We start from the raw sequence: 27,300 nt of genomic DNA, 5'->3' as shown, positions 1-27,300 counted from the left end.
TACTCCCTGCCATTTTTCTTGGAGAGGAGTGTGTCCTGTGCATGTGACAAGGGCAAAGCATGTGACGTGGACAAGCATGGTCTTTTACTCCTCTGCAGCTCCTGTGTCTGACCACCCAGTTCTCTGGCATCCAAAACATGCCTGATGGCCTGTGGGAGGTCCTGGAGGAAGAGAAAAGCAGAAGCTGCTGAGGACCAAGGGGGCTGGTTTAGTAGCTCTGAGGATTTCCTCAGGCAGTCAGCTGGCACTGAAGAGCAGGATGTTCTGCACACTTGGGGACAGAGCGTTGCCAGGCTGAGGGGGAGCAGGAGGGGATAGCTGTGGGCGGAGGAGCAGGGAAGGACGAGAGAGAATGTGGGTTGAGTGTGTCTTTCAGAAGTGCCAAGGACTGTTTCACACCTTGAGGTACTCCTTGGGATTCACATCCTTATCTCCTGTCTTGTCTGTTCTTTATATGCTTTCTCAGAGGTCCTCCATCTCCTGTGATCATTGAGGGGAAGTGCAGTGACTCATGGGAACTCTAAAACCCATGCAGTAGTCTTGGGAAGCACATGGATATTGCCCCAGAAAGAGGAGCAGTGCTTATTGAATGCACTCTGGCAACTATAAGGGTTTTTGGGGGAAACTCTGGGATCTTGGTGACAGGGTTCTTTAGTACCAGAGGCTGGATGCCCCTGGGGAAAAAAGGCAGCAAAAGGCAACAGCACTGATGGGAGGTTCCCTCCCCAAAGAGGAAGCCTCCTGTATCTCGAGAGATTTCCCCATGCTTCTGTTTCCTTCCTGTGGTTGCAAGTCTTGCAGTCATCTACAAATGCCTGAGCTCAGATGCAGCAAGTGGGGCTGAGATTTCAATTTTGCTTGGGGATTTCATGCTGGCATGGCCCTGCAGTTGTTGTCTCTGAGGTTTCTCCCAGTGCTTGTATCTCTGCTGGCAGCACAGGGCCAGGAAGCACCTGATCCCAAGGTTCAAGGATTACCCCAGGAAACAGGTAAGAAGTGTTCCTCTTCTTCCCTGGAGAGATTATGGGCTCCTCCTCCTGCAAGTTTGATACCTGTCTTTACTGCCTGCAGGCCTGGGCTAAAACCCCGGCAGACGCCTGAGGGCTGTGCCAGCTGGGGTGCCTGCAGTCTCTGGGAGACACCAGGAACAGGAGATACGGTGTGGAGTGGGTGCACCAGGTGTGCTGTGGAAGGACTGAATTGGGTCGGGTGGTCGGGGATGGGCCATGCCCTGCACCAAGCCAGTTTGCCAGTGGTTCACTGGAGGCTGCAGGTCTTGTGAATCAAGTTTCATAAATTTATGCATCATGAATCAGTGTCTTCAGGGGCAGAGCTACCACTTTCTGTATACATCCTGTCCCCAGGCGTGCTCAAGGAACATTGTACGGTCTGAGAGCAGAGCAAAAAGGGAATTTGCGTGGCTTTGCCAGCTGGAGGGGCCTGTGTGTCTTGGGGCATGGGGTATCTGTGTGTGAGGTGGGTCACAGCTGCGTGCCCGTGGGACAGAGCTGCTGGTTGCAGTGCTCAGCTGAGCATCTCTTGACTTCTGCAATCAGGGTTGCTGAGGAGCAAAGCCTGACCACAAGTGGCTTATTCACTGGCATGTCTGTATATATTAATGTCTGTTTGGAAGGTGGTCTGAACCTTGTGAGATTAATTTCTGCCCCTTTGGGAGAAGGAAGGTTGTATTTTAAGCACTTTGAGGCTTCCCATAGACCCTTGCAGAGGCTGGAACAGGGAAGTGCTCCTTCCCATGTGCCAGCATCCTTGCCTGTAGAAATCATTGCCACAAAGCCTCAGCCCACAGCATTCAGCAAAATGCTGGGACAGGCTGTGCCTGCTCAGTCCAGAGGATGGCAAATGTGGTGAGGATGGGATCTGGAGAAGAGAGTAGGAAAATGGGACAGGGTCTGTGGTAAAGCAGGGAATGTGAATGGAGAAGTCATTACTCATCCCAATGTCCCACTGCATGGTGGCATGGTGCAAGAGGACAGTAGCCAAGGGACTGACTGAGCCAGAACAAGGACCTCATAATTGTAACAGGGCTGTCTCTGACGCCTCAGGGAGGGCTGAGCCATGGCTGGAGAGACACACAGCCCAGCAGGGTTCATGGTGCCATGGCCCTTCAAGGGCAGCCTGAGCTGAGGTTGGTGACATGCTGAAACAAGTGGCTGTGTTGTCCCCAAACCAGGGTTCTTTACCTGGTGTGTATACAAATGAGCCAAATCTATCACACAGAGACGAGATACTGTTTTATTACAGAGTTGCACAAGTTTGGATGCTGGAATAAAGCCAGCATGCCAGCAAGAAATTAAAAGATATTATATAAAAAATCTTATCACTATGTTCACACCCTAAAGAGCCAATTGGTTACACATTCATATACTGCATTACATAAAGACTCAACTAACAGTGTGGACTTCAAAAGGTCTAAAACTGCAAGGTCAGTAGTGTCCATAGTTCATAACTGGGTGTTCTGCAAGTCACTCTTATCTTTGTTATATGAGTAGACTGACCCAAAACTGAAAGGATTTACATATCTTTAGGTTAGCAATTGCAGATAGAATTCATTCTTTTAAGTGATGACAACAGCAGGAGGGACTCTCCTGCTGCAAGGGTGATTGTCTTGGGAAGCTCCCTGCTGTGGGGGAGGGAACAGAGTGACCCTGGATACAAGTGTAGGTAGGAAAGGTTTATGGATGAGTGATCATTCACAATTTGGTTACACGAGGAGAGCCTTGCATACAGGTCACATCCTGGCAGATGGACATGACACCTTTCCTCTCCCTTCAGGGGCTTGATAGATTGCTGGGGTCATCTTTCCTACCACCTCCCTCTGCCCTGTCTTCTCACCTCCCACTGCAAGTAACATCCACTTTCACCTCTGCCAGAAACATGCCAAAGGCCCCGGTGGAGCTCAAGTCTCCAGCTGTCACCAGACCAGGAGAACTACAAGAAGAATGAAGAAGTGATGCTGAGCTGCCCTGAGGGTTTCCAGCCAACTTTCACCCATGTCAAATGTGCAAGGGAAGTCCAGTCCATCAGTCATGGGAAACCTGTATACAGAGATGTTTGGCTTGGAAGGAACACCAGAGATGACTGGATCCGCATTCGGTCCAGTGTGGAGTGCCTTGGTAAGGAGGGCATCAGGAGCTCTTTTGGCTGCCCCGCTCTGCCCTTCCTGGGCAGGAAAGGGCAGACTGGGTGTGTACAGGAAGTTCTGGGCTTTTTGCCTGCCTGGGGGTATGGTAGGTGCTGCTGAAGGCCACATTGAGGCACCGCCTGAGCCTGCCCTGAGTCCAGCCGGTGGTTCACCAGTGGGTGGGAGGTCCTTGGTGGAGGTGTGGGTGATGAGGGTTTCCCTGCAGGCTTCTGGCAAGATCATGTACACAAGGGAGAGAAGAGCTATGTATGATGGAGTTTTGTAGTCTGCACAGCATCGTGGATGGGGCAGGAGGATCACAGAATCATTTCGGTCAAAAGAGACCATCAAGATGATTGAGTCCAACCATAACACAACTCTAGGACTAAACCATGTCCTTAAGAAACTTTTAAGCACCTTCAGGGATGGTGACTCCACCACTTCCTTGGGCAGCCTGTTCCAATGCCTGACAACCCTTTCTGTGAATAATTTTTTTCCTAATATCCAATCTATATCTCCCCTGGCACTACTTGAGGCGATTTCCTCGTCTTATCACTTGCTACCTGGGAGAAGAGACCAACACCCTCCATGCTACAACCTCCTTTCAGGTAGTTGCAGAAAGTGATAATGTCTCCCCTCAGCCTGCTTTTCTCCAGGCTGAACAGCCCCAGTTCCCTCAGCCGCTCCTCATCAGACTTGTGCTCCAGGTCCTCAACAGCTCTGTTCCCTTCTCTCTGGCACCTCAATGTCTTTCCTGTAGTGAGGGGCCCAACACTGAACACTGGATTCGAGGTGCAGCCTCACCAGTGCTGAGTACAGGCAGCCGATCACTTCCCTAGTTCTGCTGGCCACACTATTCCTGATACAAGCCAGGATGCTGTTGGCCTTTTCAGCCACCTGGGCACATGCTGGCTCATATTCCATCGACTGTCAATCAACACTCCCAGATCCTTTTCCACCAGGCAGCTTTCCAGCCACTCTTCCCTGAATCTGTAGCACTGCCTGGGGTTGTTATGACCCAAATGCAGGACCCGGCACTTGGCATTGTTGAACCTCATAAAATTGGCCTCAGCCCAATGATCCAGTAGGTCCAGATCCCTCTGTAGAGCCCTCCTACCCTCCAGCAGACCAACACTCCCACACAACTTGGTGTCATCTGCAAATTTATTGAGGGTGCACTCGATCCCTTCTTCATCCAGATCATTGATAAAGAGATCAAACAGAACTGTCCCCAATACTGATTCCTGGGGAACACCACTCGTGACTGACCACCAACTGGATTTGACTCCGTTCACCACAACTCCTTGGGCCTGGCCCTCTGGCCAGCTCTTTATCCATTGAAGAGTTCACCCACCCTGGCCATGACCTGCCAGCTTCTCCAGGAGAATGCTGTGGAATATGGTGTCAAAGGCTTTACTGAAGTCTAAGTACATAAAATCCACAGCCTTTCCCTCACCTACTAAGCCGGTCACCTTATTGTAGAAGGAGATCAGGTTGGTCAGGCAGGATCTGCCTTTCATAAACCCATGCTGACTGGGCCTGATCGCTTGGTTGTCTTGTATGCGCTGTGTGATGTCACCCAGGATGATCTGCTCCATGACCTTCTCCCGCACTGAGGTCAGACTGACAGGCCTGTAATTTCCTGCATCTTCCTTCTGACCCTTCTTGCAGATGAGCATCATGTTTGCCAGTCAACTGTAACCTCCACATTTAGCCAGGATTGCTGATAGAAAACAGAAAGTGGCTTAGTGAGCAGCTCCACCAGCTACCTCAGCACCCTTAGATGTATCCCACCTGCCCCATAGACCTGTGCATGTCTAAGTGGTGTAGCAGGTCAATAACCATTTCCCTTCGGATTACTGGGGCTTCATTCTGCTCCCCATCCCTGTCTTCTGGTTCAGAGGGCTGGGTACCTGGAACACAATTGATCTTAAGGACCAGAGGGCTCTGCTCTCTGTGTCCTCTCTGACTGTGCAGCTGTGAATACCACAGCTTGTTCCCTGTAGGCAGGTCCCCTCTAGGCTCAGTGTCATGGTGGGTACAGGCTTTGCACCATCTTCTGACAACATGGGGCACAGAGGTCACATCCAAGAGAGAACAAGGCAGTAGTGGGCTGATTTGGGAACCTGATGAGAGGTCCCTGAAGTTTTGAAAACAGTAGTTGTCTGCTGCTTCCCAGCCCACTGAGAGCCCTGAGACCTGGGCCACAGCAAGAGAACTCAGAGCTGGCTCCCTGCTGGCAGCTCTGAGCCTGGGTGGTGTGGGGAGGTCTGTGCGAGGGAAAGGGGACGCTTCTCCTTTGACCTCCCCCTGAGGACAGCTCCATGCATGGCCCAAGTTTTCAGGGTGTCCTGCCTGGTCCTGTCAAGTTCTTTGCTGACTTTGTGTGGCAGGTTCCTAAGGCACAAAATAGCCCTGACCTCTTAGACGATGCCACAATGCACCATGGTCAAACCCTGATCAGTTAATGTGTAGGCCCTGTGCATAGTATGAGACCCTTCACAGCTCCCTCAAGCTCTTACTCCTGCTGGCCTTTCCTGGGAGGCCTGGGGGAAGCAGCATGGGGCCATTTTTCCCCTCATCCCCTTCCTGGGGTTGTGGTGTAGGATGGCTGCCCAGTATGGTGTCCTAGAGCTTCACCTCTCACTATACTGCCAGGAAAAATGAACCTTTCTCCTGGGATCTATGCACAGCAGGAAAGGGACAGGTCTTTCTAGGAGCTACGTATGTTGTACTGTAGAGATGCTGGGACCAACAGACAGTTTTGACTCAATGTGGAAAATTGCTTTGAGCAACAGTAGTCCAAATATTCACTCACATTCATTCCTGTTCAAACGCCTCCTGTTCCCCTAGCAGAGAGCTGGAATGACCAGTTTCAGCCTCTTGATTTCCCACCCTCCTGGTGGGCTGAAGAGCAGGACTGTCTGATGGCAGCACACATGCAAGGTGGGGAGGGGAAGGAAAGACTGACCATATTGCAATGTTTCCTTCATAGAGGTCCTCCAGGTTGTCCCTGGGACCCTGGAGATTTCCAGCACCAGCATCAAACTGAACTGGACCTGCAGTGTCCCTGACGTGTGCCAGCGCATGCGGGCCAGGTGCCGTTTGGCAGGACCTTTGTCCTCTCCCTGTGAGGCTGAAGAGGTGAAGGGAGAGGAGACACTGCAGGGCCAGGAGGGAACATTCACCTGTCCCGCTCTGCAGCCCTTCACTGACTACAGTGTCACCATCTCCCTGCCACCCAGCACAGTCCTGTTCACATGGTTGGTCAGGACAGAGGAAACAGGTATGTGCACATAAGTATAGGAGGGACAGCCCTGCCTGGTGTCACAGCTAGGGCAGGTGGATAAATGTCTCCTTCACCCAGCAGCTCAACCCAATCATCCGCACCCATCAGTGATGATCCTTGGCTGGAGGCTGCTTGGAGCCTTTGGGGCTTTGGGGCCCTGGAGCAGAGCACATTCCCTCCTCAACCTCCCCCTTTTCACCATACTGTTGCTGCTCCTGCTGTGGCTCACACAGCCTTTGTTGGGGAAAAACCCTACTTGAGGGGCCATTTGCAGTGTGTCTCCTGTGCCCGGAGCTGCCTGAGCCCCTCTGCACTGGCCCTGGGTGTAACCCTGTCCTTTTGTGCTTCCAGTGCCAGACAAACTGGAGAAGCTGTGGCTGGATCCCAGCACAGGGTTCCTCAGATGGAAGCCGCTGCCCTCCTGCAAAGGGGAGATCATTGGATACCAGGTACCAGGGGAATAAGGATTCCCTGCGGTTCCCCTCACCTTGCCAGGCACCTCCCTGCCTGAGCTCTGTGCAGGTAAGCGAGAAGCATGGGGAAGGGAAAGCCACGATGAGCTGCAGTTCCCACCCAGTCCAGCTGAGTATCTCGCTGTGGTGAGCATGAGCATTTTCTGTCTCATCCTCAACATTTTCAGTGCTGTGTATTTGCACAGAGAGGTGGTGGGCGCCTCCTCCTATCTGGTCTTCCTTCCCAGGGCTGGGCAGGCTTTGCGGCTCAGTGTGCAGCACTTGGTGACGTGTCTGCTGGGGTGACCTCCCAGGGTTTCCTGTGCCTCTTGTTTTTATGTTTCCGGTTTCTGCCACTCAGAAGCCTGTGGTTTGAGTTGTCCTCTGAAAACTCCTCTTCTTCTTGGAGAGCTGCAGCATTTCCTTGAAGTTTCCTCAGTGTGTGCCTTAATGCACCTCTTCTGTCTGTGGCTTTGTGGCTTTTCCCACAGTGCGGCCCTGCTTTCCAGCACTGAGGTGGAGTGACACTCTTACCAGTGTGTCCTGTGATCTCTCTGAGGAAAGGCCTCTCTGTGGGGTGACAGGAACCCAGACATGCTGCTTCATCCGGCCTCTCTTAAATCTTTCCTGGAGAAAACAGCCAACAGAGGCCCTCATGACATTTCTTGTAGGTGTGTTCCACCTGCTTCTCTGCTCCAGACACCTCTATTTGTGAAAAGAGTCCTTTTTCTGGTTTCGGTAAACTAATTTTTTACATGTTGCCAAGATTTGATTTCCATAAAGACTATGACAGCTGCAAGGAAGGCCCAGGATCTCAGGAGAAATAGAGATGATGCATTGGAAATAGGGAGCCTCCATCTGTATCCCTTGTGGGAATTCTGTCTTTCCCTTTACATGTAGACAAAGCCTCTGGAGATCAACCTTCCACAAAAGGAAAGAGAAGTTCAGGGCTCTTCTTGTGGGGGGTGTCACCACAGCACCTGCAGTGCGGCAGTATCATACCAGTCACCTGGCATCAGGCTCATTAGAAATATATACAGCTATCCAAAGGGACAGCATCCCCCTTGCCCTCAGCTCTTCACAGAGTCTTTGTCCTTTGCTTACAGAGGCAGTCACTCTGACATCTTGGGTGTTGGCTTCAAATTCCTCCTCTTGTCTGCACGGGGTCAAGGCTCCTGCTGGTTCCCCGCTGGGAGCCTTCCACAGCTGGGGCAGGTGCAGAGAAGGGGAGGCTTGCAGGGGTGCTTGGCTCTCTCTGGGTGTGCTGTGGGCAGGTTCCCAGAGGCCAGGTGGGAGCTGCTGCCCTCCAGCTCTGTCTCCTGTTCCCAGCTGAACATCACAACAAGGAGCACGCAGGACGGCAGCCTCCTGGAGATGGAGCGGCTGTGGCTGAATAGCCCTGTCACTGAGTACCGCCTGCCTGAGCACAGCCCTGGCAGCAGATATGTGGTGATGATACAGGGACTCACAGCTGCTGGAGCCGGGGCTGCATCACTGTGGGAGCTTCAGGCCAACAGCTCAGGTAAGGCTCGCTGTGTTCTGGTCTGTCCAGTGTGGCTATGACAGGTGTCCTGGCTGAGTCAGCTCTGTGTCCCCAGCCCTGTGGCCTCCTGGGTGGCCTGGAGGAGCCTGGGCACCGAGGAGCTGAGCTCCGCAGCCCGCACCACCCAGGGTTTCCCTGCTCCCTGCATGGCCCCTGCTGTGTTGCTTGCTGATGCTCAATCCCCAGGTCTTTCCCTCCAGACACCCCACACCCTCTCGACATCAGCTGCCACAGCATCCGTGACATCTCCCCATCCCAAGGGACAGCAGTGCTTCCTCTCCACCCCATCGCCCGTCCCTCTGAAGCAGTGAGGTGAGTGCAGCCCCAGCAGCTCTGCTCTTCGCAACCCCAACATGGGTTTCCCCACCAGCAGCACTTGCCCACAGCCACCCCCATCCCTCTCTCCCCGTCCCTGTCTCTCCCAGCCCTCTCACCATGCTGCCTTGCAGGGAGCACCAGCTCATCGTGGCTGTGATGGACAATGTCACGTCAGTGGAAGGTGCCTGTTCATGGGAGCCGCAGCCCTTCAATGCCAGCCAGCAGCCTGGTGCTTACGTGGCTGCTGTGCTCAACCTCACGGCCCCCACAGAATTTGTGTTGGGCAATGGGACCCACGGGCAGGGTTACCACAACGCTGCCCTTCACCCGGGTTGGGACTACATGGTCCTTCTCCGTCTAGTCCGCCGCTCACAACAGGTACCATCTACCCATCCCAGGGGCTCTGAGGATGCTGCCAGCTGGGGCCAGGCCCCTCAGCAGGGTCTGGGCTGTCTGACGATGGCAAGTGGCAGTCCTGCAGAGGCTCTGCTCCGGGTTCCTGTGCTGAGAGCCCAGGCACCTTGGCAGAACAGTGTACCCAGGGTCCTCGGTCACAGCTGAGGCATTTGGTGGCCATGGGTGGGAGGCCCTTGCCCCCAGGGCAGGCTGTGGGGCAGGAGTGGCCTGAGCTCTCCCTCCCTCTCCTCCAACAGGCAGAGAAGTTCTCCTGCATCTGCTACAGCTTCTCTCTTGGTAAGTGAGCTCCTAGCTCCCTGTGCCTGAGGGTCTCTCCTGCGTGCTCCCTTTTCCCAGCCTGGCTGCTTCCCATGGAGAGGAGCTGGCTGAGAGCAGGAGCTGTGGGGTCTTATGAGTGGCAGAGGAAACCTTTGTTTTCTATACATGGGGTGACCCTCCATCTCAGAAGAAACCTAAGCCAAGACAAACATCTACATACTTTCACATACCCTTTGCCATTGTTTGGGCCATTGCCAGAATGTGGCCCAGGCTCTGGCACCCACCCCTGGTTGTGTGTTAGTTGCAGGGCAGCATCCAGGGCCGTGGCATGGGACTGTGGTTGGGGTGGTTGTGCTGTTGATACTCCTCCTCATTTCTGCAGGGATCCTGTGGTTCGTGCTTTCCAGGTGAGTAGGAAGGGGGCAGGTTCAGCATGGCCCTGGGCAACTCCAGTCTCTTGCTCAGGTCTCCCCTTTTACTGTGATTCTGTGACTTTCCAGGAAAAGGAAGTCTTTGCCCAGCAAAGCTAAGGAGGATCATTAAAAAGGTAGGAAAATGCAATTCCCTAGACAATCATCACAGGAAGGGCTGTATGGCTGGGTATCAACTGGGAGGAGAGAGGAGATCTCAAAGGAGAGCCTGACCCTCAGGAGAAACATCATCTCAACCTATTCACTGACACACCTCTCCATTTACCCCAGCCCTGTGTTGCCAGGGACATTAGGGATGGCTCTCACCACTAAGCCCCATGCAGCAGCAGAATGTGGCTCCAGACAGTGCTCCCAGCCTGGAGCAGGGGCAGGGGTGAGCAAAAACATCCATCCCAAAGGGTGGCTTATGGCTCAGACCATGGAGGTACCAATGGTCATGTCACCCCTTCCAGAGGAGAGATCTGCCAGGAGGGGTCTCAGGAGGGTCAGGCTCAGGGACTGTTGCTCTCGCCTAGACCCTGATGGGCACTTCCAGGGACCTGTGTTTGCGCACAGCTGGGATGAATAGGTCAGGCTGTGTCAAGCACTGCCCTGTGCTCTGTCCTGTCTCAGACACTTGTGTGTGCAGGCAGCTGTGGTGTCATGAGCTCCCCACACAGCCGAGGCATGCAGCAGCCTCTGCCCTGGGTGGTGTTGGTCTCCACAGGTAAAGGTGGCCAGGCTGGAGATCAGTCACTCTATCCCCTGACCAGAAGCACAGGAGGCATTCGGAGTGGTGAGGGGTGGAGAAGATGGGGAGAATGACCCCAGCTTCATGCTCATGTCTGCCGGGGCCCCTGGCTCTCCTGTGACTGTGACCAGTGCTAGGGGTCTTATCCAATTCAAAAGAGCAAGAGGAAATCAGGAGGCCAAGGAGGGTTGTGAGCTTTTTCTTTGCTCACCCCCTTTACCTCCTAGCTTTCACTTATCTCTGTTGCAAGGCCTTTGACCACAACTTTTTGTAGTGCCTGCTTTTTAGACTTTGCTTTTATTTTTTCTTTCTTAGAAGCAGGAACTGTACATCAGGTTTCCCAGTCCATGACTCAGCAGGACTCAGGCTGAGGCATGCCCGTGATTCTGTCATGTCCTGGATTCCCAACCCCTCTCTGCTGATACCGAGCCAGACCCAGGGCTCTGCTGGAGCTTGGCTTGACTTGGCTGCCTTTATGATTCTGCCCTCTCTGTGTAGACAACCAATAAAGACTTGTGTTTTGGAGGGATCTGCCTGCCCCACCACTCCTGTCTTGTCTCCTTATTGCCACTCTGGGGTCATATCTCCCTGCATGGAGTTAACTGCACCCTGTTGAGAGGTGGCTGTGAGCAGGGCTGCTGTGACCCCGTGTTCCTGAGTGCTGCCGAACAGCCCTACCAACCCTCAGTGCCATGCTGGGCAGCTCTCATGTGCAGTTGGATGAGGTGTGTGGTGGAAATCAGTGGAGGCTGATGTTCCTCAACTCACATCTTGGGCAGGAGTGTGTTCTATGCTCATGCTGTGGCTAGAGCTGAGGGACCTGTGTGGTCTCAGCGCTTTCACAGGCCTGATGTCGGGTCAAATCTGGAAGAAAAGTGAAAATCAAAGGTCACTATCACCATGGCCAGAAGAGAGCCTTTATTGGTGAGCCACAGAACAGTGCCATGGGGTCAGTCGTGGCTGTGAAGCCTTTTACCCTTGACCAGAAAAGGCAGAACCAGTATTCACGGTGCAGCAGCCCTTTTCTGGGAAGTAGCCTGCCAGAACAACATCCAGAGTGTCTGAGTTGAGGTGCTACAACCAGGGATTGTCATGGTGGAGCCAGAGGGACTAGTGAGGGAGCCTCGCTGGACCTGGTAGGGCTGCAGCACCTGAATCAGCATCAGACAGATGAAAATCCAGGAAGGGATTGTGTGGGCTGGAAGAACCAGGCTAGTACTGCAGGGCTGTGGATTGTCCCTGCTTTGGCTCTTGTTGGCCTTGGGCTTCATGTTTCTCCCAAAGTAGGACAGATACCCTGTGCCTTTGAGATCCATGGATCTTACAGCCATTTGATGCTTCCCTGGCAAAACACAGTTTGAGTGTTGGTGGAGCTACCCCACTTTCCCTGGGACTGCTTGAGGCAACAAGGGAGCCTGGATGGGACAGGTCAAATGATCATGCCTCTGCTCTGGTCTGTGTGCTTGGGCTGTGATTCCAGGTAAGTTCTTGTGCAAACTCTAGGAAAGGGTCATATCCCCACTTCAAAGTGTGATCACAATTTGGAGACATTCCAGCCTGTGCTCTCCAGCTGCAGAAGACCATTGGGATGGCTTTTTTTCAGGGGAGTAAAGCACCTTGGGGCTGCACACACCCCTCTCATCTCCTCTGGTTTCCACTGTTACTGATGGAGGGCTGTCAAGAGAGTCAAAGTCCTGGCTGGAGATGGGCTGTGGTCACACCTCTACTTGAAATTCCCATATGTTTCAAATGAATTCAAGTAACTGAGGGCGAGTTCGTAGCAGAACCCATACTGCTCCTGTGGACAGAAGGATGCGTGTGAGAACATGGTACACCAACACCTGCAGCAGAAGGCCCGCTTTGGCTGCCAACAGCTTCCTGAGCAAGCCAGGTGCAGGTACAGCCCACTCTTCTCCTCTCTTTTGGAGACCACCTTCCTCCACTGAGGAATCACAGGCATGTGCCTGTGCTCCCATGTAGCTGGGAGCTGGGCTACCCCAATTCTGGAGCCAGCTGTTCTTGGGAGGAGAGCCAGCATCCATGACATGTAGCATCTGCTGCTCACTCCCATCCAGGGTGCTCATCCTATGATGGCCTGTAGCACCCAGACCAAGTGGTGAGGTGGATGCAGGACATGCACCTGAGCACCCATCAGTGCAGCCCTGCACTGAGCAGGCCAGGTGGACCAGAAAGGAGCAACTCAGCCCACAGAATGCTTTGCTGCCCATCCAGTTCGGCAGAACCTGCCCCTAAGTCAGTGAGTTGGTCCCAGCAGCAGAAAGCAGGATTTTTAGAGTTCTAATCTGCTCCTGTTGCCAATAGGATGATCTGAGCTAGGTTCTCAGGCAGCTGCTGGGACAGTCCAGGCTATGGCTCTTGTTCTGCTATTGTCACCCTGGCTGGGTTTGAAGTCAGCACCTACCACATCTTTAATCATCTGTCTCCGCCGCCTCTTCAGCATCCTCACAGCCTGGGATACATCCACCAGCCCCTCACTTTGGATCTGTTCACACAGGAAACCAGCAGCACAGAAGATTCCACTCCGGCTGGCACCGTCCCTGCAGGGGAGAGCAAGGTGAGAGCCACTTGCCCTGGGGTCACCTGGCAGTGCTGAGCCTCACAGATGTCCCAATAGCCATACTCTCAGGATGGTCATGTCCTCAGATCCTGCACACAGCCAGCCTCCACAGGAAGCCTTTCTCCCTCAACACAGCTGATTTCATGTTCATATGTCCACCCTCCACCTGGGCTGAGGATATTGCTGTGACCCAAGTTCACTGGTGCAATTTGCGCTGACCCAGCTCTGTGCCAAGGCTGCTCCTCTGAGAGACATCACTCACCAGCAGGTGACCAGGATATGCCCATCTTGTCTCTGCCGATGGTGTGTCTCCACCTTCCCTAGCAGGCTGATGATGGTGGCAGGGTGCGGGGGAAGACGCTGCTGCATGGGCCAGTCCTTCAGTTGCCAGAACTGGACTTCTAGTGCAGACTTCTTGGGCTAGTGGGGAAGAAAGACAGTAGGCTGGGCAGAGAAGCCGCCCCTTGGATTCATGGAGGAAAGAGAGGGACAGCGTGTGTCAGTCCTGGCTCAGCCATGCACACTGGATCAAGGCAGCAGCTCCACAGTGGAATGGCCCAATCCTAGCCACTGACCTCCATTGAGAAGGCAGACATAGCACAAGATAAGGGCTGCCCACCGGATACAGCTCAGACTGATGCTGGTCCAGTGTCCAGCTGCCTGTGACAGCTCTCTCCAACCACAGACCACCACCAAGATGCACAGACTCTATCAGCAGCTGTAGTCCTCCAAGTTAGGAAGTTACGGAAATGTGCCTCTGCCTTGTACATTTGCCTGCAGCCTCATCTTCTTGGGACTGACCTCTCTCCCAAGGTAAAAGACCCTGCTCTGGCCAGTGCCCTTCCAGGACCTCATCAGATCCCTCTGACTTTTGTGGCTTCTGCCACCCCGTCTTTAATTTTGACCCCAAATCAAAGCCTGCTGACTCCGGAGCCCAACTGGTTCTTCCAGATCTTGCAAAGGCTGTTCTCGAAGGACTTCTGCCACCTCTGTGCAAAAAACCTACCTGCTGCTTGTTGGTGAGAGCAAATGTCCAGGTTGTGAATCCATCTCCAGGCTCCTCTGAGATGAGGTGGACATGGAAACGGCCATAGGCAGCTTCATCCTGGGTGGGCCAGAACTCCACATATGTCTGCGGGGGGAAGACAGGTGTGCTATCACACACAGCCCTGAATTGCAAGCATGGCAGAGCTCAGCACCTCATGTGGGTGTGCTCACACCAGCCCCTCATCGATAAGCTATGGTGTGCATGGGAGTGCTCTGCCTGCCATTTGCTAGGGACCAACCCACAGTGCTGCAGTCAGAAGAATTGCACTTCTGTAGAGAAGACACCGGGGTAACCAAAACCCGAGGGGTGCTCCCTTGCTGTGAGACTGGTGACACCACTTTTCTGTAGTGCCATAGAATCTTAGAATAGTTTGGGCTGGAAGGGTCTCTTAAATGTCATCTAGTCTGACACCCCTGCCATGAGCAGAGACATCTTCACCCAGATCAGGCTGCTCAGAGCCCCGTCCAGCCTGGCCTGCAATGTATTCAGGGAAAGGGCATGGTGCAGGCACTGTTTTCATGGATCTCCCAGGGGGACGCCAGAAGCTTGCAGTGGGCTCCTGCGGTGAGCAAGCTCTTGTGAGAAGAGCTGCATGGGGGCAAAGGCAGAAAGTACACTGCCCAGGCTCATGGGGAGACAGGGTAGGGCAGGGCTGTGCATGGGCTCCTGACCTGGTCCAGCTCCTGGAGCTGGTTCAGCACAACCACCGATGTGCAGGTGTAATCCCAGACCAGAGCCCAAAAATCCACCAGCGTGGTGGGGAAAGGCAGCTGGGTGATGACGAGTCTGTCCTCTTTGGTGTATGTCTGCAAAACACACCAGGGTGTTGGGGGAAGAAATCACACAATCCACTCCCTGACAGCCTTCTAACAGCAGGAGCAGCTGTCTGCCTCCCTCCAGCCAGGGCTCTTCTGGTCCAGCAGTAGAGCAAAGCCCAAGAAGACTTAGGGCACCCCAGCCCTGCTCAGAGCAGGCTTGCACCCCGCTGGCCCCTCAGCTCATCACGGCCGGCCCGAGCTGCTTGTGCAGACAGGGCTTAGGCTGATCACGGGGGCCACCTCCTGGCAGCAGGGCCACAGCCACTGGGAAATAATCACTATGAAAGGAGTCCCAGAGCTGGGACACTTCAGACCAGGGCAGCATGGTCTACCCTGGCCTCGAGCAGTGAGGCTGGGGAGGGGGGGTGGTTTGCTGCTCTCAGCAGCTCCCACCCCCTTATGGGGCTGGAGCCTTACGCTGGCAAACACGGCATTGATGTAACCTGGTGAACCATCTGCATTCAGCGAGGACATGAGGATGGGCCGGCAGGAATCCGCTGTGGAGGCAAGGAGCAGGAGAAATGAAACCGTTGTCTCCCTGCACAGAGGCAAGGGGTTTGCCCTGAAAGCAGTGGGGTCATCGTGGCTCCCTGCGATATGGGCTGGAGAAGCTTGGATTAACAGGCACTACCAGCCCCATGGCTATGAAAGCTCAGGGTTGCCTGACATGGCATGTCCAAAACCCCATGTACAGAGACACAGAGGCACAGCAGGTCCACCATCCTCATTGATCCTTAATGCCTCATCTGGGATCCTCCACTGGGAAAGGTTAGACCCAGGGACATGTTTATCCCAGGAGCACCTGCAAGCGCAGAAGGAAGCAGGGATGTGGTCTTGCTCCTGTGGAGGGACCAGACTAATTCACATTTATTACCAACCAGAAAATTAAAATTGGTTCTTGGATATAACGTGCCAGTGTCACAGTGTGGGGGAGGGAAGCAGCAGGGCATCATCATCCCCCCATGCTGCTCCCAGGCGCTGGGTCGCAGAACAAGGGCCTGCCCAGCCCTCTCAGCAGTACCTGGCAGGATCCCTGGCTTGCGGTTCTTGGGCTGGTTGCTGGGTTTCTCTGCTTCTCTGCATGGCATGAGCTCGAACAACTCAGAAAACTTCTGCAGGGCCTGTAGGGATGATTCAGCCAAGCAAGACGTGCTTGTCAGCTCCTCCCCTTCTTCAGCCACCCCAGAGAAATGCTCCCCCATCTCCATCCCACAGCTGGGGAAGGGAGCAGTAGCAGGGAGGCCTCACAGATCAGTCCCCCACAGCACCAGACTCAGTTCACCAGATCCTGGTGGTACCTTGAACTCCTTCTCAAGGACACTGTTGTGCCTTGAGGTCTCAGCTTCTCGAAGGCAGTGAACATGGCTGGTGATGCTCTCCACTGGGACCCCGGTGTTGCCACAGAGCAAGCCTTCAAGCAGCACCTCGTACAGGAAGGTGTACTGCTCCTGCATGAGAACATGGGTCAGCTGCATAGTTTGGAGCAGCTCTGTGAGGAGCCCTGGGACTTCCAACCACCAGCTCACTGGCATTGAACCATGCCAGGAATGAGCCAGGTCCATCCTTCAGCCTCCTGCTGTGGGGTCCCAAGCCCAGACATTTCTCAGTGCAGGCAGCCCTGCTCTGAGAAGCAGCCGGCAACTGCAACAACCCAGACAAGACCATCTTCCTGTGGTTTAATGCCCCCTCTTAGACCAGGTCCCTGCTCTGGGGAAGGAAACCCAGAAAACCAGTGAACTATTTAGTCCTCCTACAAGCAGCTGGATGATGCCACCCAACTTAGTTTCCTGCATAGTGTCCCAGCACTGAGCAGATCATGGGGACGTAGTCCCTAGTCCAGCACACTGCTGCACAGAAGATGCCATGAGGGCAGACATCCTGAAAACCTGAACGACACGTGAACTCTCGTTTATGCTTCTTGCCTACAAGACAGCCCTTCTGTACCAGGATGACTGGTACATTTGAATGCCTCTGACACCTCAGAGGGTCTCAGGGGAACAGGGATCATGACTGGCTTTAGACACAACAGTGAAAATGAGATCCTGCAGTCTCCATCACCTGGCAGCTCCAGTCCCTGTGGCTAGACCATGTACAGCATGGCCAGCGTGGCTTTGCACACCACATCCCTGGGAAGGGTGGGAAGCAGATCTGCAGCCTGCCCGTGTGCAGGGAGCAGGTAACTCTCCTCACCTTGGTCTGCACCATGCTGACCCGCTGTTCTCTCAGCTTCTGTATGCAGTGAAACACATCCACCTTCCTCTCAGCTTTCCCCATCTTCAGGAGGAAGTCCAGGGCGATGAAGGTACCTGTGCGCCCAATCCCTGCGCTGAGGATGCAGAAAATTGGGGTCAGTGCTGCCACAGCCAGCCTTGCCCCAGCACCCAAGTGCTCTCAGCCCTGTACCTGCAGTGCACCAGCACGGGTCCAGCAGGAGCTTCCAAAGCCCTCTTGTTCACCACCTCCACTAAGCACAGGAGCTGGGCAGGGTTTCTGGGCACTCCGTGGTCTGGCCACAGCAGGTAGTGAAACTGCTCCACCACTCTTGGGAGAGCACAGCCCGCCTGCAAAGAGGGAGACATGTCTGGGAGCAGGGAGCAGCAGCTAGCTTGGAAACTTGTGTGAAGTAATTGCATGCCAGCAAGTAGAGAGCAGTGGAGAAAATCACTTAGTGGGGGAACCAGCACCCATTGTTCCCCCTAGAGCCCCTATGACAATGACTGCTCCAGTATAGCTCGTCAGACAGCAAAGGCCAAATTCATACAGTGCACAGCCACACGATTCACTTTGTTCTCTGCTTCCCCATGCTGTGTACAGTGAATTCAGAGCGGTAAATACAGCTTGTGCCCCAGAGGAAGCAAAAAAATAAAAATCACAGCGTAGAGTTTTTCCATAGTCACTGAAAAGCTCTGGCTTGCCCAGTTAAGGCATTTCCTAAGGCTGGTTCTGCACTGATGTGAATGTAGTGATGTTTGTTACCAGCCCATCATGTATTTTTCCCTAAATATCACATTCACTTGACCTGAACTAATGAACTTTGTCCCACCATCAGGTGATCTTGGAACTTTACCTTTTAGCTAGACAAGGGCAAGACAAGAAGAGAATATGCATAACTGCAGTTTCTTTATATGATACCTGTTTTCTCCTCCTTGCATCTCCTTCCATTTCTGCTTATTATTTGAGTTACAACTTCAGCAGAAGTACCCATCTTGAGAATTGTAATTAAGCTATATTAAACTATAAAGTATCTCTTCAGCTTTAGGAGCTGTGTGACCACAGAGCTTCAATGTGGACCTTCTGCAGATTAATCCAGGACAAGCAGGCACCTCTCCCATCATCCTGGATGCACTTCTTTAACTGTATTTATAAGCTTTGTGGTCGCCTCATCCAAGCCCTTAAAGATGCATGAACTGCCCATGTGCATCATCAGTCCAGACCCAGCTGAGGTGACCACTGGAGCTTTTTGCCTTTGCCTAGCACAGAAACGTGGGGCGGATGCCCTGGCGTGGCATCCAGTGATAGCAACACTGACCTGATCATGCTGGAGACCAGGCATGGCTTCCCACATCATCTCTTGGCCAACAGCTCCCACCAGCTGCTGAAACCCAAAAGCATCTCACATCCGCATCTCAGCTACATGCCAGACTTACCTTCTGCAGGCAGAAGACGCGTGTGACAAGGCTCGTGGTGGTCCTGGTGTTGTTGAGTGTCACAGTGAAGTCCCCGTATACCTGCTCCTGCTCTGGCCAGTACTGCTCACACTTGGTCTGTCAACAGCAGTGAGACTGTTAAGCACTAGCAAACTGATGAGAGGAGCATTGCAAGCCAGCAGTGGTGCGGAGCTCCTCTCTGCCCTCATTGCTAGCTGCACCAGGAACAAAGCAAAGCAGGCAAGGAAGCCTGGGCTTTGGGAAGGCCCAAGCTGAGCACAGGCTGAGATGCTTTCTCTACCTTGTTCTGCTCCACTAAGCCCGTCAGCATCACAATGACTGAGGTCTTCTCCTGCCAGACCATCTGCCAGAAATCCACCACTGTGCCAGGCAAGGGGCCTTGGGGAAGAAGAGGAGAGCTCTGTGTCAGTGTCCAAGCCATGGGCGTGCTCCCAGGCACAACTCAGATGTTCCCAGGCTATGAGAAGCCCTGGGTTCCCTCTGCCTGGGGACAGCAACACCTGACCAGTGGTGATGGGCACCTTGGCTTCATCACCAATGTTAGAAATGGCGACAAGGAAGAGGGAGGGCAGTTGAGCCCAGGGTACATGAGGGATTCACTGCTGCTTCAGGGGCTTTGCCATCCAGACGCTCAAGACAACCATGAGCTGCTCCCACATTTAGGGTTCTATTTCCTGAAGAGCATTTCTGCAGGTTTGTAAGGAGCAGGAGACCTCACCACATGCTGTGCAGAGCAGACTAACCCATCCTGGCTTCACACCGTTGGAAGGATCCTGTCTTCGAGTGCACTGAGTGCAGACGTGTCAGGCATTTGCAAGTCTGTCCCTGTCACACCAGCCACCAAAATGAACAAACCAGGCTTGTGTGTGGAAGGAACATGGCTAGTCCTCAGCCAGGGACTAGCTCCAGCTAGTCACTACCAAACTGCCACTAAGGCCTTCCGTACCCTGCAGCAGCCATAACCACCATCTAAGACAGAGGCCCAGGAGACACAGGACCTTGGACCAAGCTATTAGCTCTCACACTCCAAAGTGCTCACAACAGCGACAAGCGTGTCCTGAGCATGAGGGCTGGAAGCACCTACCTTGAGCTGCAATGAAGAAGTGTGGACTCCGGTAGCTCTGTGGAAAGAAGTTCAAACATCTCCGATCACATGGGTTAAATGTTTAACAGGGAACGAAATAAAGGACCCATCCCTACAGGCACCAGAGCCCTTGTGTCCCACAGCACCACACTTGGCCAGCACAGAGTGGGTACCCAGGGACTGTATTTTGGCTTCTGTCCCTCATGCAGGTCCCTTATTGTTAGAGACGAGAACTGCACAGAAACTCAGAGTACTCCGAGTAGCTCAGAGAGGACACAAGGAAAGCGACACCCCCCGATCTGGCAGGACTCGAGGGCAGCAAGTGCCAGACCTTGGGGCTGCCCATGTCAACAGGACTGTCCCCACCTGGAGCAGACAGACACCCCTCCTGCCCTGCCCAGGCACCTCCACCCTGCCCAGGGCAGCAGCTCCTCACTACCTACATCCACGTAGCTGGCATTGATGTAGCCATTCTCTGTGTCAGAGTTTTGTAGCACCACGCGGCAGTGATCGTCTGAAAGAGAAGGGAGGTGGGAGTTAGTGGACTGTCTCCTTAGGGCACCAACTTAAGTGTCTGTTTAAGGAGGAAAATGTAATTTAGGAAAGTCTGGGACTGTCTTCTCCCTCCTCAGCAGTACTTCAGGCCTCAGGACATGTTCAGAGGTAGAGAGCAGCTAAGAAGATGAAAGGTGACATGGCAGAGCAGTAAATACAACATGTTTTTGGGGAAGACTGCTAATGCAGTGGCCAAATGTCCACACTATGTGGGCCCCAGAGGAGCTTTAAGTTTTGATAGAAATTGGGTCACTCCCTCCACTTTTGCACAAGTACCCACCTCTGGATGGGACACGGCAGCATTCAGCAACGACTAACAGCAGGAACAGGAATACAATGATGAATGATTGAGCTTGCAAGGAGATTTGAGGGACAGAACAAGGATTCTCCAACTGGATATAAAATAGTGGGTCCAACGCGACAATTTTGCTAAATTCCTCTGGGTTTTGGTGGCCACAGATGATGTGAGAAGGAGCTCAGCTCTGCTAATGAGCTGGAGTGGTACCTACACCAGACCAGAACCCTGTACTACCCAGCCACCTCCAAGTGCCTGTGCCAACCCCTGGAGAGCTCTGCTTACACGGGATGATGCTGTTGTAGCGGTTCTTGTTCTGATTACGCAGCTCCTTCCCAGCATCGCAGGGGTGCAACAAAGTGGAGGACAGTTGCTGCAGAAGAAGAAGACAAGTCCACTCTGCACTGGCATGTGTTCTGGGGCTGGCCAAGGCCAACTGCATCACACACCCAAGGAAGGGGTGAGGGCTGAGTGGACAGTGCAGCCAGGTGGAAAAGCAAAACTAAACCAGACCTGATACTCTCTCAGACGCCCAGCGCCATGCCTGTTGACTGATTCATCCTCTGTCTGCTCTGATTCTATTTCTGCCCTTTTGAACCTCTTCAGAGCCTCCAGCAGTTCCTCCACTGGGATCTGTGTGTTCAGCTTGCCCACACCTATGGAGACCATGCAGCCAGCAGTTTAGCATGTGCCTGATGGCTGATCCTATAGCTCTGCAGCTGGGACTGAGCTGGCATTGCGGTGGTCAGAACTCCAGTAAACCCTAGATTGTCTCTCCCCCGTATAGGTCTCTTTCTCCTAGGAGGTGTCACTTTCCCCATGCCAGCCAGCTCTGGTCCCCTTGTTCTTGTAAGGACCTTACAGAGCCTGTAAGCACCCTGCCTGTGCTTTTAACAGACAGTATGTCCAGACAAGACATGCAGGGCCTCTGCTCATACTTCACCTCCTTGACGTTTTCGCAGGGGGATAACACTGTTGTTCTCTGAGGTTTTTGAACTGTTGTGCTTTCTCCTGCAAAACATCAAGTCAGGCCCATAGACCAACAGCAGAGAGAGACAGGGGAGAGGTTGTTGCTCATATAATGCCCTGGCCTCCCACCTTGCTTTATCTCAGGTTCTGCTTGGACACTTCCAGGCAGTGCAAGGTGCTGGATGCCTTGCAGAGAGCAGGAGAGGTGAGGCACATACTGACCTGAAAAGCACGAAGAGCAGCAAAATCCCCAGTACCAGGAGTGCAGCCACCAGCAAGACTGCCAGAAGCACAGACATTCTGCCCAGCCGAGGCACCGGTTCCCGCCCTGCAACCAGCATAGCCCAGTCTCAGGCTCCTGCAGAGCCCAAACTGGACATTGGGAAATCACAGAGGGGCAAGGGGTGAAAAGTAGCTTCCCTCATCTCCCGCCACAGGCTGTGCATTGGAGAATAGCTAAGCTGCTGCAGAAAGGGTAGGTACTTGCTTGATGTGATACTCTCTGGTGTGAGCCCTGTCTCTCTGACTGCCCCAGCCATAGCCCAGAATCAAGTGAAGTTTCACTTACGGGGTTACACATGCACCAGGGGAGCACTAGGACTAAGATGCAGGAATAATGCACAGTGTCCAACTGACATTCGTGCCACACCTGCTCAAGTGGCCCACAGTTGCCCAAAGCCTATCTACCATAGGTAGCCTCAAGATTCAGAGAAGCTGCATGAAGATGGAATTAGAAAAAAGAGACCACACAGCTCCTGCTCTCAGCCAGCTCCTCTCCATGGGAAGCAGCCAGGCTGGGAAAAGGGAGCTTGCAGGAGAGACCCTCAGGCACAGGGAGCTAGGAGCTCACTTACCAAGAGAGAAGCTGTAGCAGATGCAGGAGAACTTCTCTGCCTGTTGGAGGAGAGGGAGGGAGAGCTCAGGCCACTCCTGCCCCACAGCCTGCCCTGGGGGCAAGGGCCTCCCACCCATGGCCACCAAATGCCTCAGCTGTGACCGAGGACCCCGGGTACACTGTTCTGCCAAGGTGCCTGGGCTCTCAGCACAGGAACCCAGAGCAGAGCCTCTGCAGGACTGCCACTTGCCATTGTCAGACAGCCCAGACCCTGCTGAGGGGCCTGGCCCCAGCTGGCAGCATCCTCAGATCCCCTGGGATGGGTAGATGGTACCTGTTGTGAGCGGCGGACTAGACGGAGAAGGACCATGTAGTCCCAACCCGGGTGAAGGGCAGCGTTGTGGTAACCCTGCCCGTGGGTCCCATTGCCCAACACAAATTCTGTGGGGGCCGTGAGGTTGAGCACAGCAGCCACGTAAGCACCAGGCTGCTGGCTGGCATTGAAGGGCTGCGGCTCCCATGAACAGGCACCTTCCACTGACGTGACATTGTCCATCACAGCCACGATGAGCTGGTGCTCCCTGCAAGGCAGCATGGTGAGAGGGCTGGGAGAGACAGGGACGGGGAGAGAGGGATGGGGGTGGCTGTGGGCAAGTGCTGCTGGTGGGGAAACCCATGTCGGGGTTGCGAAGAGCAGAGCTGCTGGGGCTGCACTCACCTCACTGCTTCAGAGGGACGGGCGATGGGGTGGAGAGGAAGCACTGCTGTCCCTTGGGATGGGGAGATGTCACGGATGCTGTGGCAGCTGATGTCGAGAGGGTGTGGGGTATCTGGAGGGAAAGACCTGGGGATTGAGCATCAGCAAGCAGCACAGCAGGGGCCATGCAGGGAGCAGGGAAACCCTGGGTGGTGCGGGCTGCGGAGCTCAGCTCCTCGGTGCCCAGGCTCCTCCAGGCCACCCAGGAGGCCACAGGGCTGGGGACACAGAGCTGACTCAGCCAGGACACCTGTCATAACCACACTGGACAGACCAGGACACAGCGAGCCTTACCCGAGCTGTTGGCCTGAAGCTCCCACAGTGATGCAGCCCCGGCTCCAGCAGCCGTGAGTCCCTGTATCATCACCACATATCTGCTGCCAGGGCTGTGCTCAGGCAGGCGGTACTCAGTGACAGGGCTATTCAGCCACAGCCGCTCCATCTCCAGGAGGCTGCCGTCCTGCGTGCTACTTGTTGTGATGTTCAGCTGGGAACAGGAGACAGAGCTGGAGGGCAGCAGCTCCCACCTTGCCTCTGGGAACCTGCCCACAGCATACCCAGAGAGAGCCAAGCACCCCTGCAAGCCTCCCCTTCTCTGCACCTGCCCCAGCTGTGGAAGGCTCCCAGCGGGGAACCAGCAGGAGCCTTGACCCCGTGCAGACAAGAGGAGGAATTTGAAGCCAACACCCAAGATGTTAGAGTGACTGCCTCTGTAAGCAAAGGACAAAGCCTCTGTGAAGAGCTGAGTGCAAGGGGGATGCTGTCCCTTTGGATAGCTGTATATATTTCTAATGAGCCTGATGCCAGGTGACTGGTATGATACTGCCGCACTGCAGGTGCTGTGGTGACATCCCCCACAAGAGGAGCCCTGAACTTCTCTTTCCTTTTGTGGAAGGTTGATCTCCAGAGGCTTTGTCTACATGTAAAGGGAAAGACAGAATTCCCACAAGGGATACTGATGGAGGCTCCCTATTTCCAATGCATCATCTCTATTTCTCCTGAGATCCTGGGCCTTCCTTGCAGCTGTCATAGTCTTTATGGAAATCAAATCTTGGCAACATGTAAAAAATTAGTTTACCGAAACCAGAAAAAGGACTCTTTTCACAAATAGAGGTGTCTGGAGCAGAGAAGCAGGTGGAACACACCTACAAGAAATGTCATGAGGGCCTCTGTTGGCTGTTTTCTCCAGGAAAGATTTAAGAGAGGCCGGATGAAGCAGCATGTCTGGGTTCCTGTCACCCCACAGAGAGGCCTTTCCTCAGAGAGATCACAGGACACACTGGTAAGAGTGTCACTCCACCTCAGTGCTGGAAAGCAGGGCCGCACTGTGGGAAGAGCCGCAAAGCCACAGACAGAAGAGGTGCATTAAGGCACACACTGAGGAAACTTCAAGGAAATGCTGCAGCTCTCCAAGAAGAAGAGGAGTTTTCAGAGGACAACTCAAACCACAGGCTTCTGAGTGGCAGAAACCGGAAACATAAAAACAAGAGGCACAGGAAACCCTGGGAGGTCACCCCAGCAGACACGTCACCAAGTGCTGCACACTGAGCCGCAAAGCCTGCCCAGCCCTGGGAAGGAAGACCAGATAGGAGGAAGCGCCCACCACCTCTCTGTGCAAATACACAGCACTGAAAATGTTGAGGATGAGACAGAAAATGCTCATGCTCACCACAGCGAGATACTCAGCTGGACTGGGTGGGAACTGCAGCTCATCGTGGCTTTCCCTTCCCCATGCTTCTCGCTTACCTGCACAGAGCTCAGGCAGGGAGGTGCCTGGCAAGGTGAGGGGAACCGCAGGGAATCCTTATTCCCCTGGTACCTGGTATCCAATGATCTCCCCTTTGCAGGAGGGCAGCGGCTTCCATCTGAGGAACCCTGTGCTGGGATCCAGCCACAGCTTCTCCAGTTTGTCTGGCACTGGAAGCACAGAAGGACAGGGTCACAGGTGGTGTGGGCAAGGGGAAGCTGAGCCCAGAGCAGCGTGCAGGCAGCTCCTGGTGTTGTCGTTAGCACTTAAAAGAATGAATCCTGTCTGCAATTACTAACCTAAAGATACGTAAATCCTTTCAGTTTTAGGTCAGTCTGACAAAGATACAAGTGACTTGCAAAACACCCAATCAGAGAGACTGACTTGCAGCTTTAGACATTTTGAAGCCCGCATAATTAGTTGAGTCTCGCTTTAACGCGTTATCTTGAAACTCTTGGATAAAGTGTCTTTTAGTTGGGCATTGCTCACTATTCACTAAAATGATTATGTAATGCCATAAGCAAATGTGTAACCAATTGGCTTTTAGGACTGCGCTAAGTAAGGATAAGATTTTGTATATAACAACTGTTACTTTCCTGTCTGGCATGCTGGCTTTATTCCAGCATCACAGTATCACAGTATGTTTGGGATTGGAAGGGACCTCAGAAGATCATCTAGTCCAATCCCCCTGCTGGAGCAGGAACGCCTAGGTGAGGTCACACAGGAACATGTCCAGGCGGGTTTTCAATGTCTCCAGAGAAGGAGACTCCACAACCTCCCTGGGCAGCCTGTTCCAGTGACTGTCACCCTCACTGAGAAGAAGTTTCTTCTCAAATTTAAGTGGAACCTCTTGTGTTCTAGCTAGATCCCATTACCCCTTGCCCTATCATTGTTTGCCACCGAGAAGAGCCTGGCTCCATCCTCATGGCACTCACCTTTTATATACTTATAGACATTAATAAGGTCCCCCCTTAGCCTCCTCTTCTCCAAACTAAAGAGACCCAGCTCCCTCAGCCTTTCTTCATAAGGGAGATGCTCCACTCCCTTAATCATCCTCGTTGCCCTACGCTGGACCCTCTCCAGCAGTTCCCTGTCCTTCTGGAACTGAGGGGCCCAGAAATGGACACAATATTCCAGATGGGGTCTCACCAGGGCAGAGTAGAGGGGAAGGAGAACCTCTCTGGATCTACTAACCAGCCCCCTTCTAATACACCCCAGGATGCCATTGGCCTTCCTGGCCACTAGGGCACAGTGCTGGCTCATGGTCATCCTGCTGTCCCCAGGACCCCCAGGTCCCTTTCCCCTACACTGCTCTCTAATATGTAATTTCCCAACCTATACTGGAACCTGGGGTTGTTCCTGCCCAGATGCAGGACGCTACACTTTCCCTTGTTAAATTTCGTCGAGTTATCCCCCGCCCAACTCTCCAGCCCGTCCAGATCCCGCTGGATGGCAGCACAGCCTTCTGGCGTGTCAGCCACCCCTCCCAGCTTAGTGTCACCAGCAAACTTGCTGATAGTACACCCTATTCCCTCGTCTAAATAGTTAATGAATATATTGAATAATATTGGCCCCAGTACTGACCCCTGAGGCACTCCACTAGATACTGGCCTCCAACTAGACTCCACACCATTGACTACCACTCTCTGGCTTCTCTCCTTAAGCCAGTTTGCAACCCACCTCACTACTCTATTGTCCAGAACCACATCTCCTCAACTTAGCTGTGAGGATGTTATGGGAGACTGTGTCAGACGCTTTGCTGAAGTCAAAGTAGACCACATGCACTGCTCTGCCATCGTCCATCCACCTTGTTACATTCTCATAAAAGGCTATGAGTTTGGTCAAGCATGACTTACCATTAGTAAAGCCATGCTGACTGCCCCTAATAACCTTCTTATCCTTGATATGCCTTGAGCACCAAGGACAAGCCGTTCCATTACTTTCCCAGGGACGGAGGTGAGGCTGACCCGTCTATAATTACCCGGGTCCTCCTTCTTGCCCTTTTTGAAGACTGGAGTGACATTTGCTTTCTTCCAGTCCTCGGGCACCTCTCTCATTTCCCAAGACTTGGCAAAGATGATGGAGAGCAGTCCAGCAATGACTTCAGCCAGCTCCTTCAGCACCCGTGGGTGCATCCCCTCTGGACTCATGGATTTATGGATGTCCAGACTACTTAATTGCTTCCTAACCCAGTCCTCATCGACTAAAGCAAACTCCTCCATTGACCTGGCTTCATCCGGGGTCTCAGGGGTACAGGGCTCCCCAGGACAGCCTCCAGCAGAGTAGACAGAGACAAAGAAGGCATTCAGTAATTCTGCCTTCCCTGTATCTTCTGCCACCAGGGCACCCACCCCATTCATCAGCGG

General features: G+C 53.5%; 2 protein-coding genes across 5 annotated transcripts in view; one reads left to right on the top strand and one right to left on the bottom strand.

Moving 5' to 3' along the window:
- The first annotated feature begins 266 nt into the window (after positions 1-266).
- LOC135577425 (uncharacterized) lies at positions 267-11,125 on the top strand. Of its 4 annotated transcripts, none has more exons than XM_065047151.1 (11): positions 267-989; positions 2,892-3,134; positions 6,138-6,428; positions 6,783-6,880; positions 8,213-8,405; positions 8,627-8,738; positions 8,876-9,122; positions 9,398-9,437; positions 9,721-9,826; positions 9,920-9,966; positions 10,557-11,125. In XM_065047151.1, exons 1-10 carry the CDS (start codon positions 878-880, stop codon positions 9,960-9,962), a joined length of 1,485 nt encoding a protein of 494 aa, XP_064903223.1. In that variant the 5' UTR covers positions 267-877; the 3' UTR covers positions 9,963-9,966; positions 10,557-11,125. The 4 variants fall into 4 exon arrangements, 2 of the variants coding, with proteins under 2 accessions (XP_064903223.1, XP_064903222.1); XM_065047150.1 differs by having other exon boundaries at positions 766-989; positions 10,896-11,125; XR_010469200.1 differs by lacking the exon at positions 9,398-9,437 and having other exon boundaries at positions 766-989; positions 9,727-9,826; positions 10,896-11,125.
- A 360-nt stretch (positions 11,126-11,485) lies between these two features.
- Positions 11,486-27,300, bottom strand: part of LOC102097950 (receptor-type tyrosine-protein phosphatase kappa) — a 31,004-nt gene continuing 15,189 nt past the window's right edge. The window contains exons 9-31 of the mRNA XM_065047149.1: positions 25,007-25,104; positions 23,482-23,674; positions 23,149-23,260; positions 22,765-23,011; positions 22,450-22,489; positions 21,818-21,923; positions 21,570-21,637; positions 21,140-21,282; positions 20,912-20,999; positions 20,220-20,290; positions 19,777-19,813; positions 18,973-19,070; positions 18,672-18,788; positions 17,428-17,585; positions 17,215-17,350; positions 16,323-16,472; positions 16,046-16,145; positions 15,442-15,521; positions 14,878-15,012; positions 14,165-14,290; positions 13,421-13,578; positions 13,003-13,138; positions 11,486-12,378 (exon numbers count right to left, since the gene is read on the bottom strand). Coding sequence (XP_064903221.1) covers positions 12,304-12,378; positions 13,003-13,138; positions 13,421-13,578; positions 14,165-14,290; positions 14,878-15,012; positions 15,442-15,521; positions 16,046-16,145; positions 16,323-16,472; positions 17,215-17,350; positions 17,428-17,585; positions 18,672-18,788; positions 18,973-19,070; positions 19,777-19,813; positions 20,220-20,290; positions 20,912-20,999; positions 21,140-21,282; positions 21,570-21,637; positions 21,818-21,923; positions 22,450-22,489; positions 22,765-23,011; positions 23,149-23,260; positions 23,482-23,674; positions 25,007-25,104 — 2,672 coding nt within the window. The 3' untranslated portion in view covers positions 11,486-12,303. The remainder of the gene's footprint in view (positions 12,379-13,002; positions 13,139-13,420; positions 13,579-14,164; positions 14,291-14,877; positions 15,013-15,441; positions 15,522-16,045; positions 16,146-16,322; positions 16,473-17,214; positions 17,351-17,427; positions 17,586-18,671; positions 18,789-18,972; positions 19,071-19,776; positions 19,814-20,219; positions 20,291-20,911; positions 21,000-21,139; positions 21,283-21,569; positions 21,638-21,817; positions 21,924-22,449; positions 22,490-22,764; positions 23,012-23,148; positions 23,261-23,481; positions 23,675-25,006; positions 25,105-27,300) is intronic.

Source organism: Columba livia, chromosome Z, assembly GCF_036013475.1.
Source record: "Columba livia isolate bColLiv1 breed racing homer chromosome Z, bColLiv1.pat.W.v2, whole genome shotgun sequence".
NCBI classification, from domain to species: Eukaryota; Metazoa; Chordata; class Aves; order Columbiformes; family Columbidae; genus Columba; species Columba livia.
Note: the sequence above shows the minus strand (reverse complement) of the source record. Positions and strands in the feature narration are given on the sequence as shown.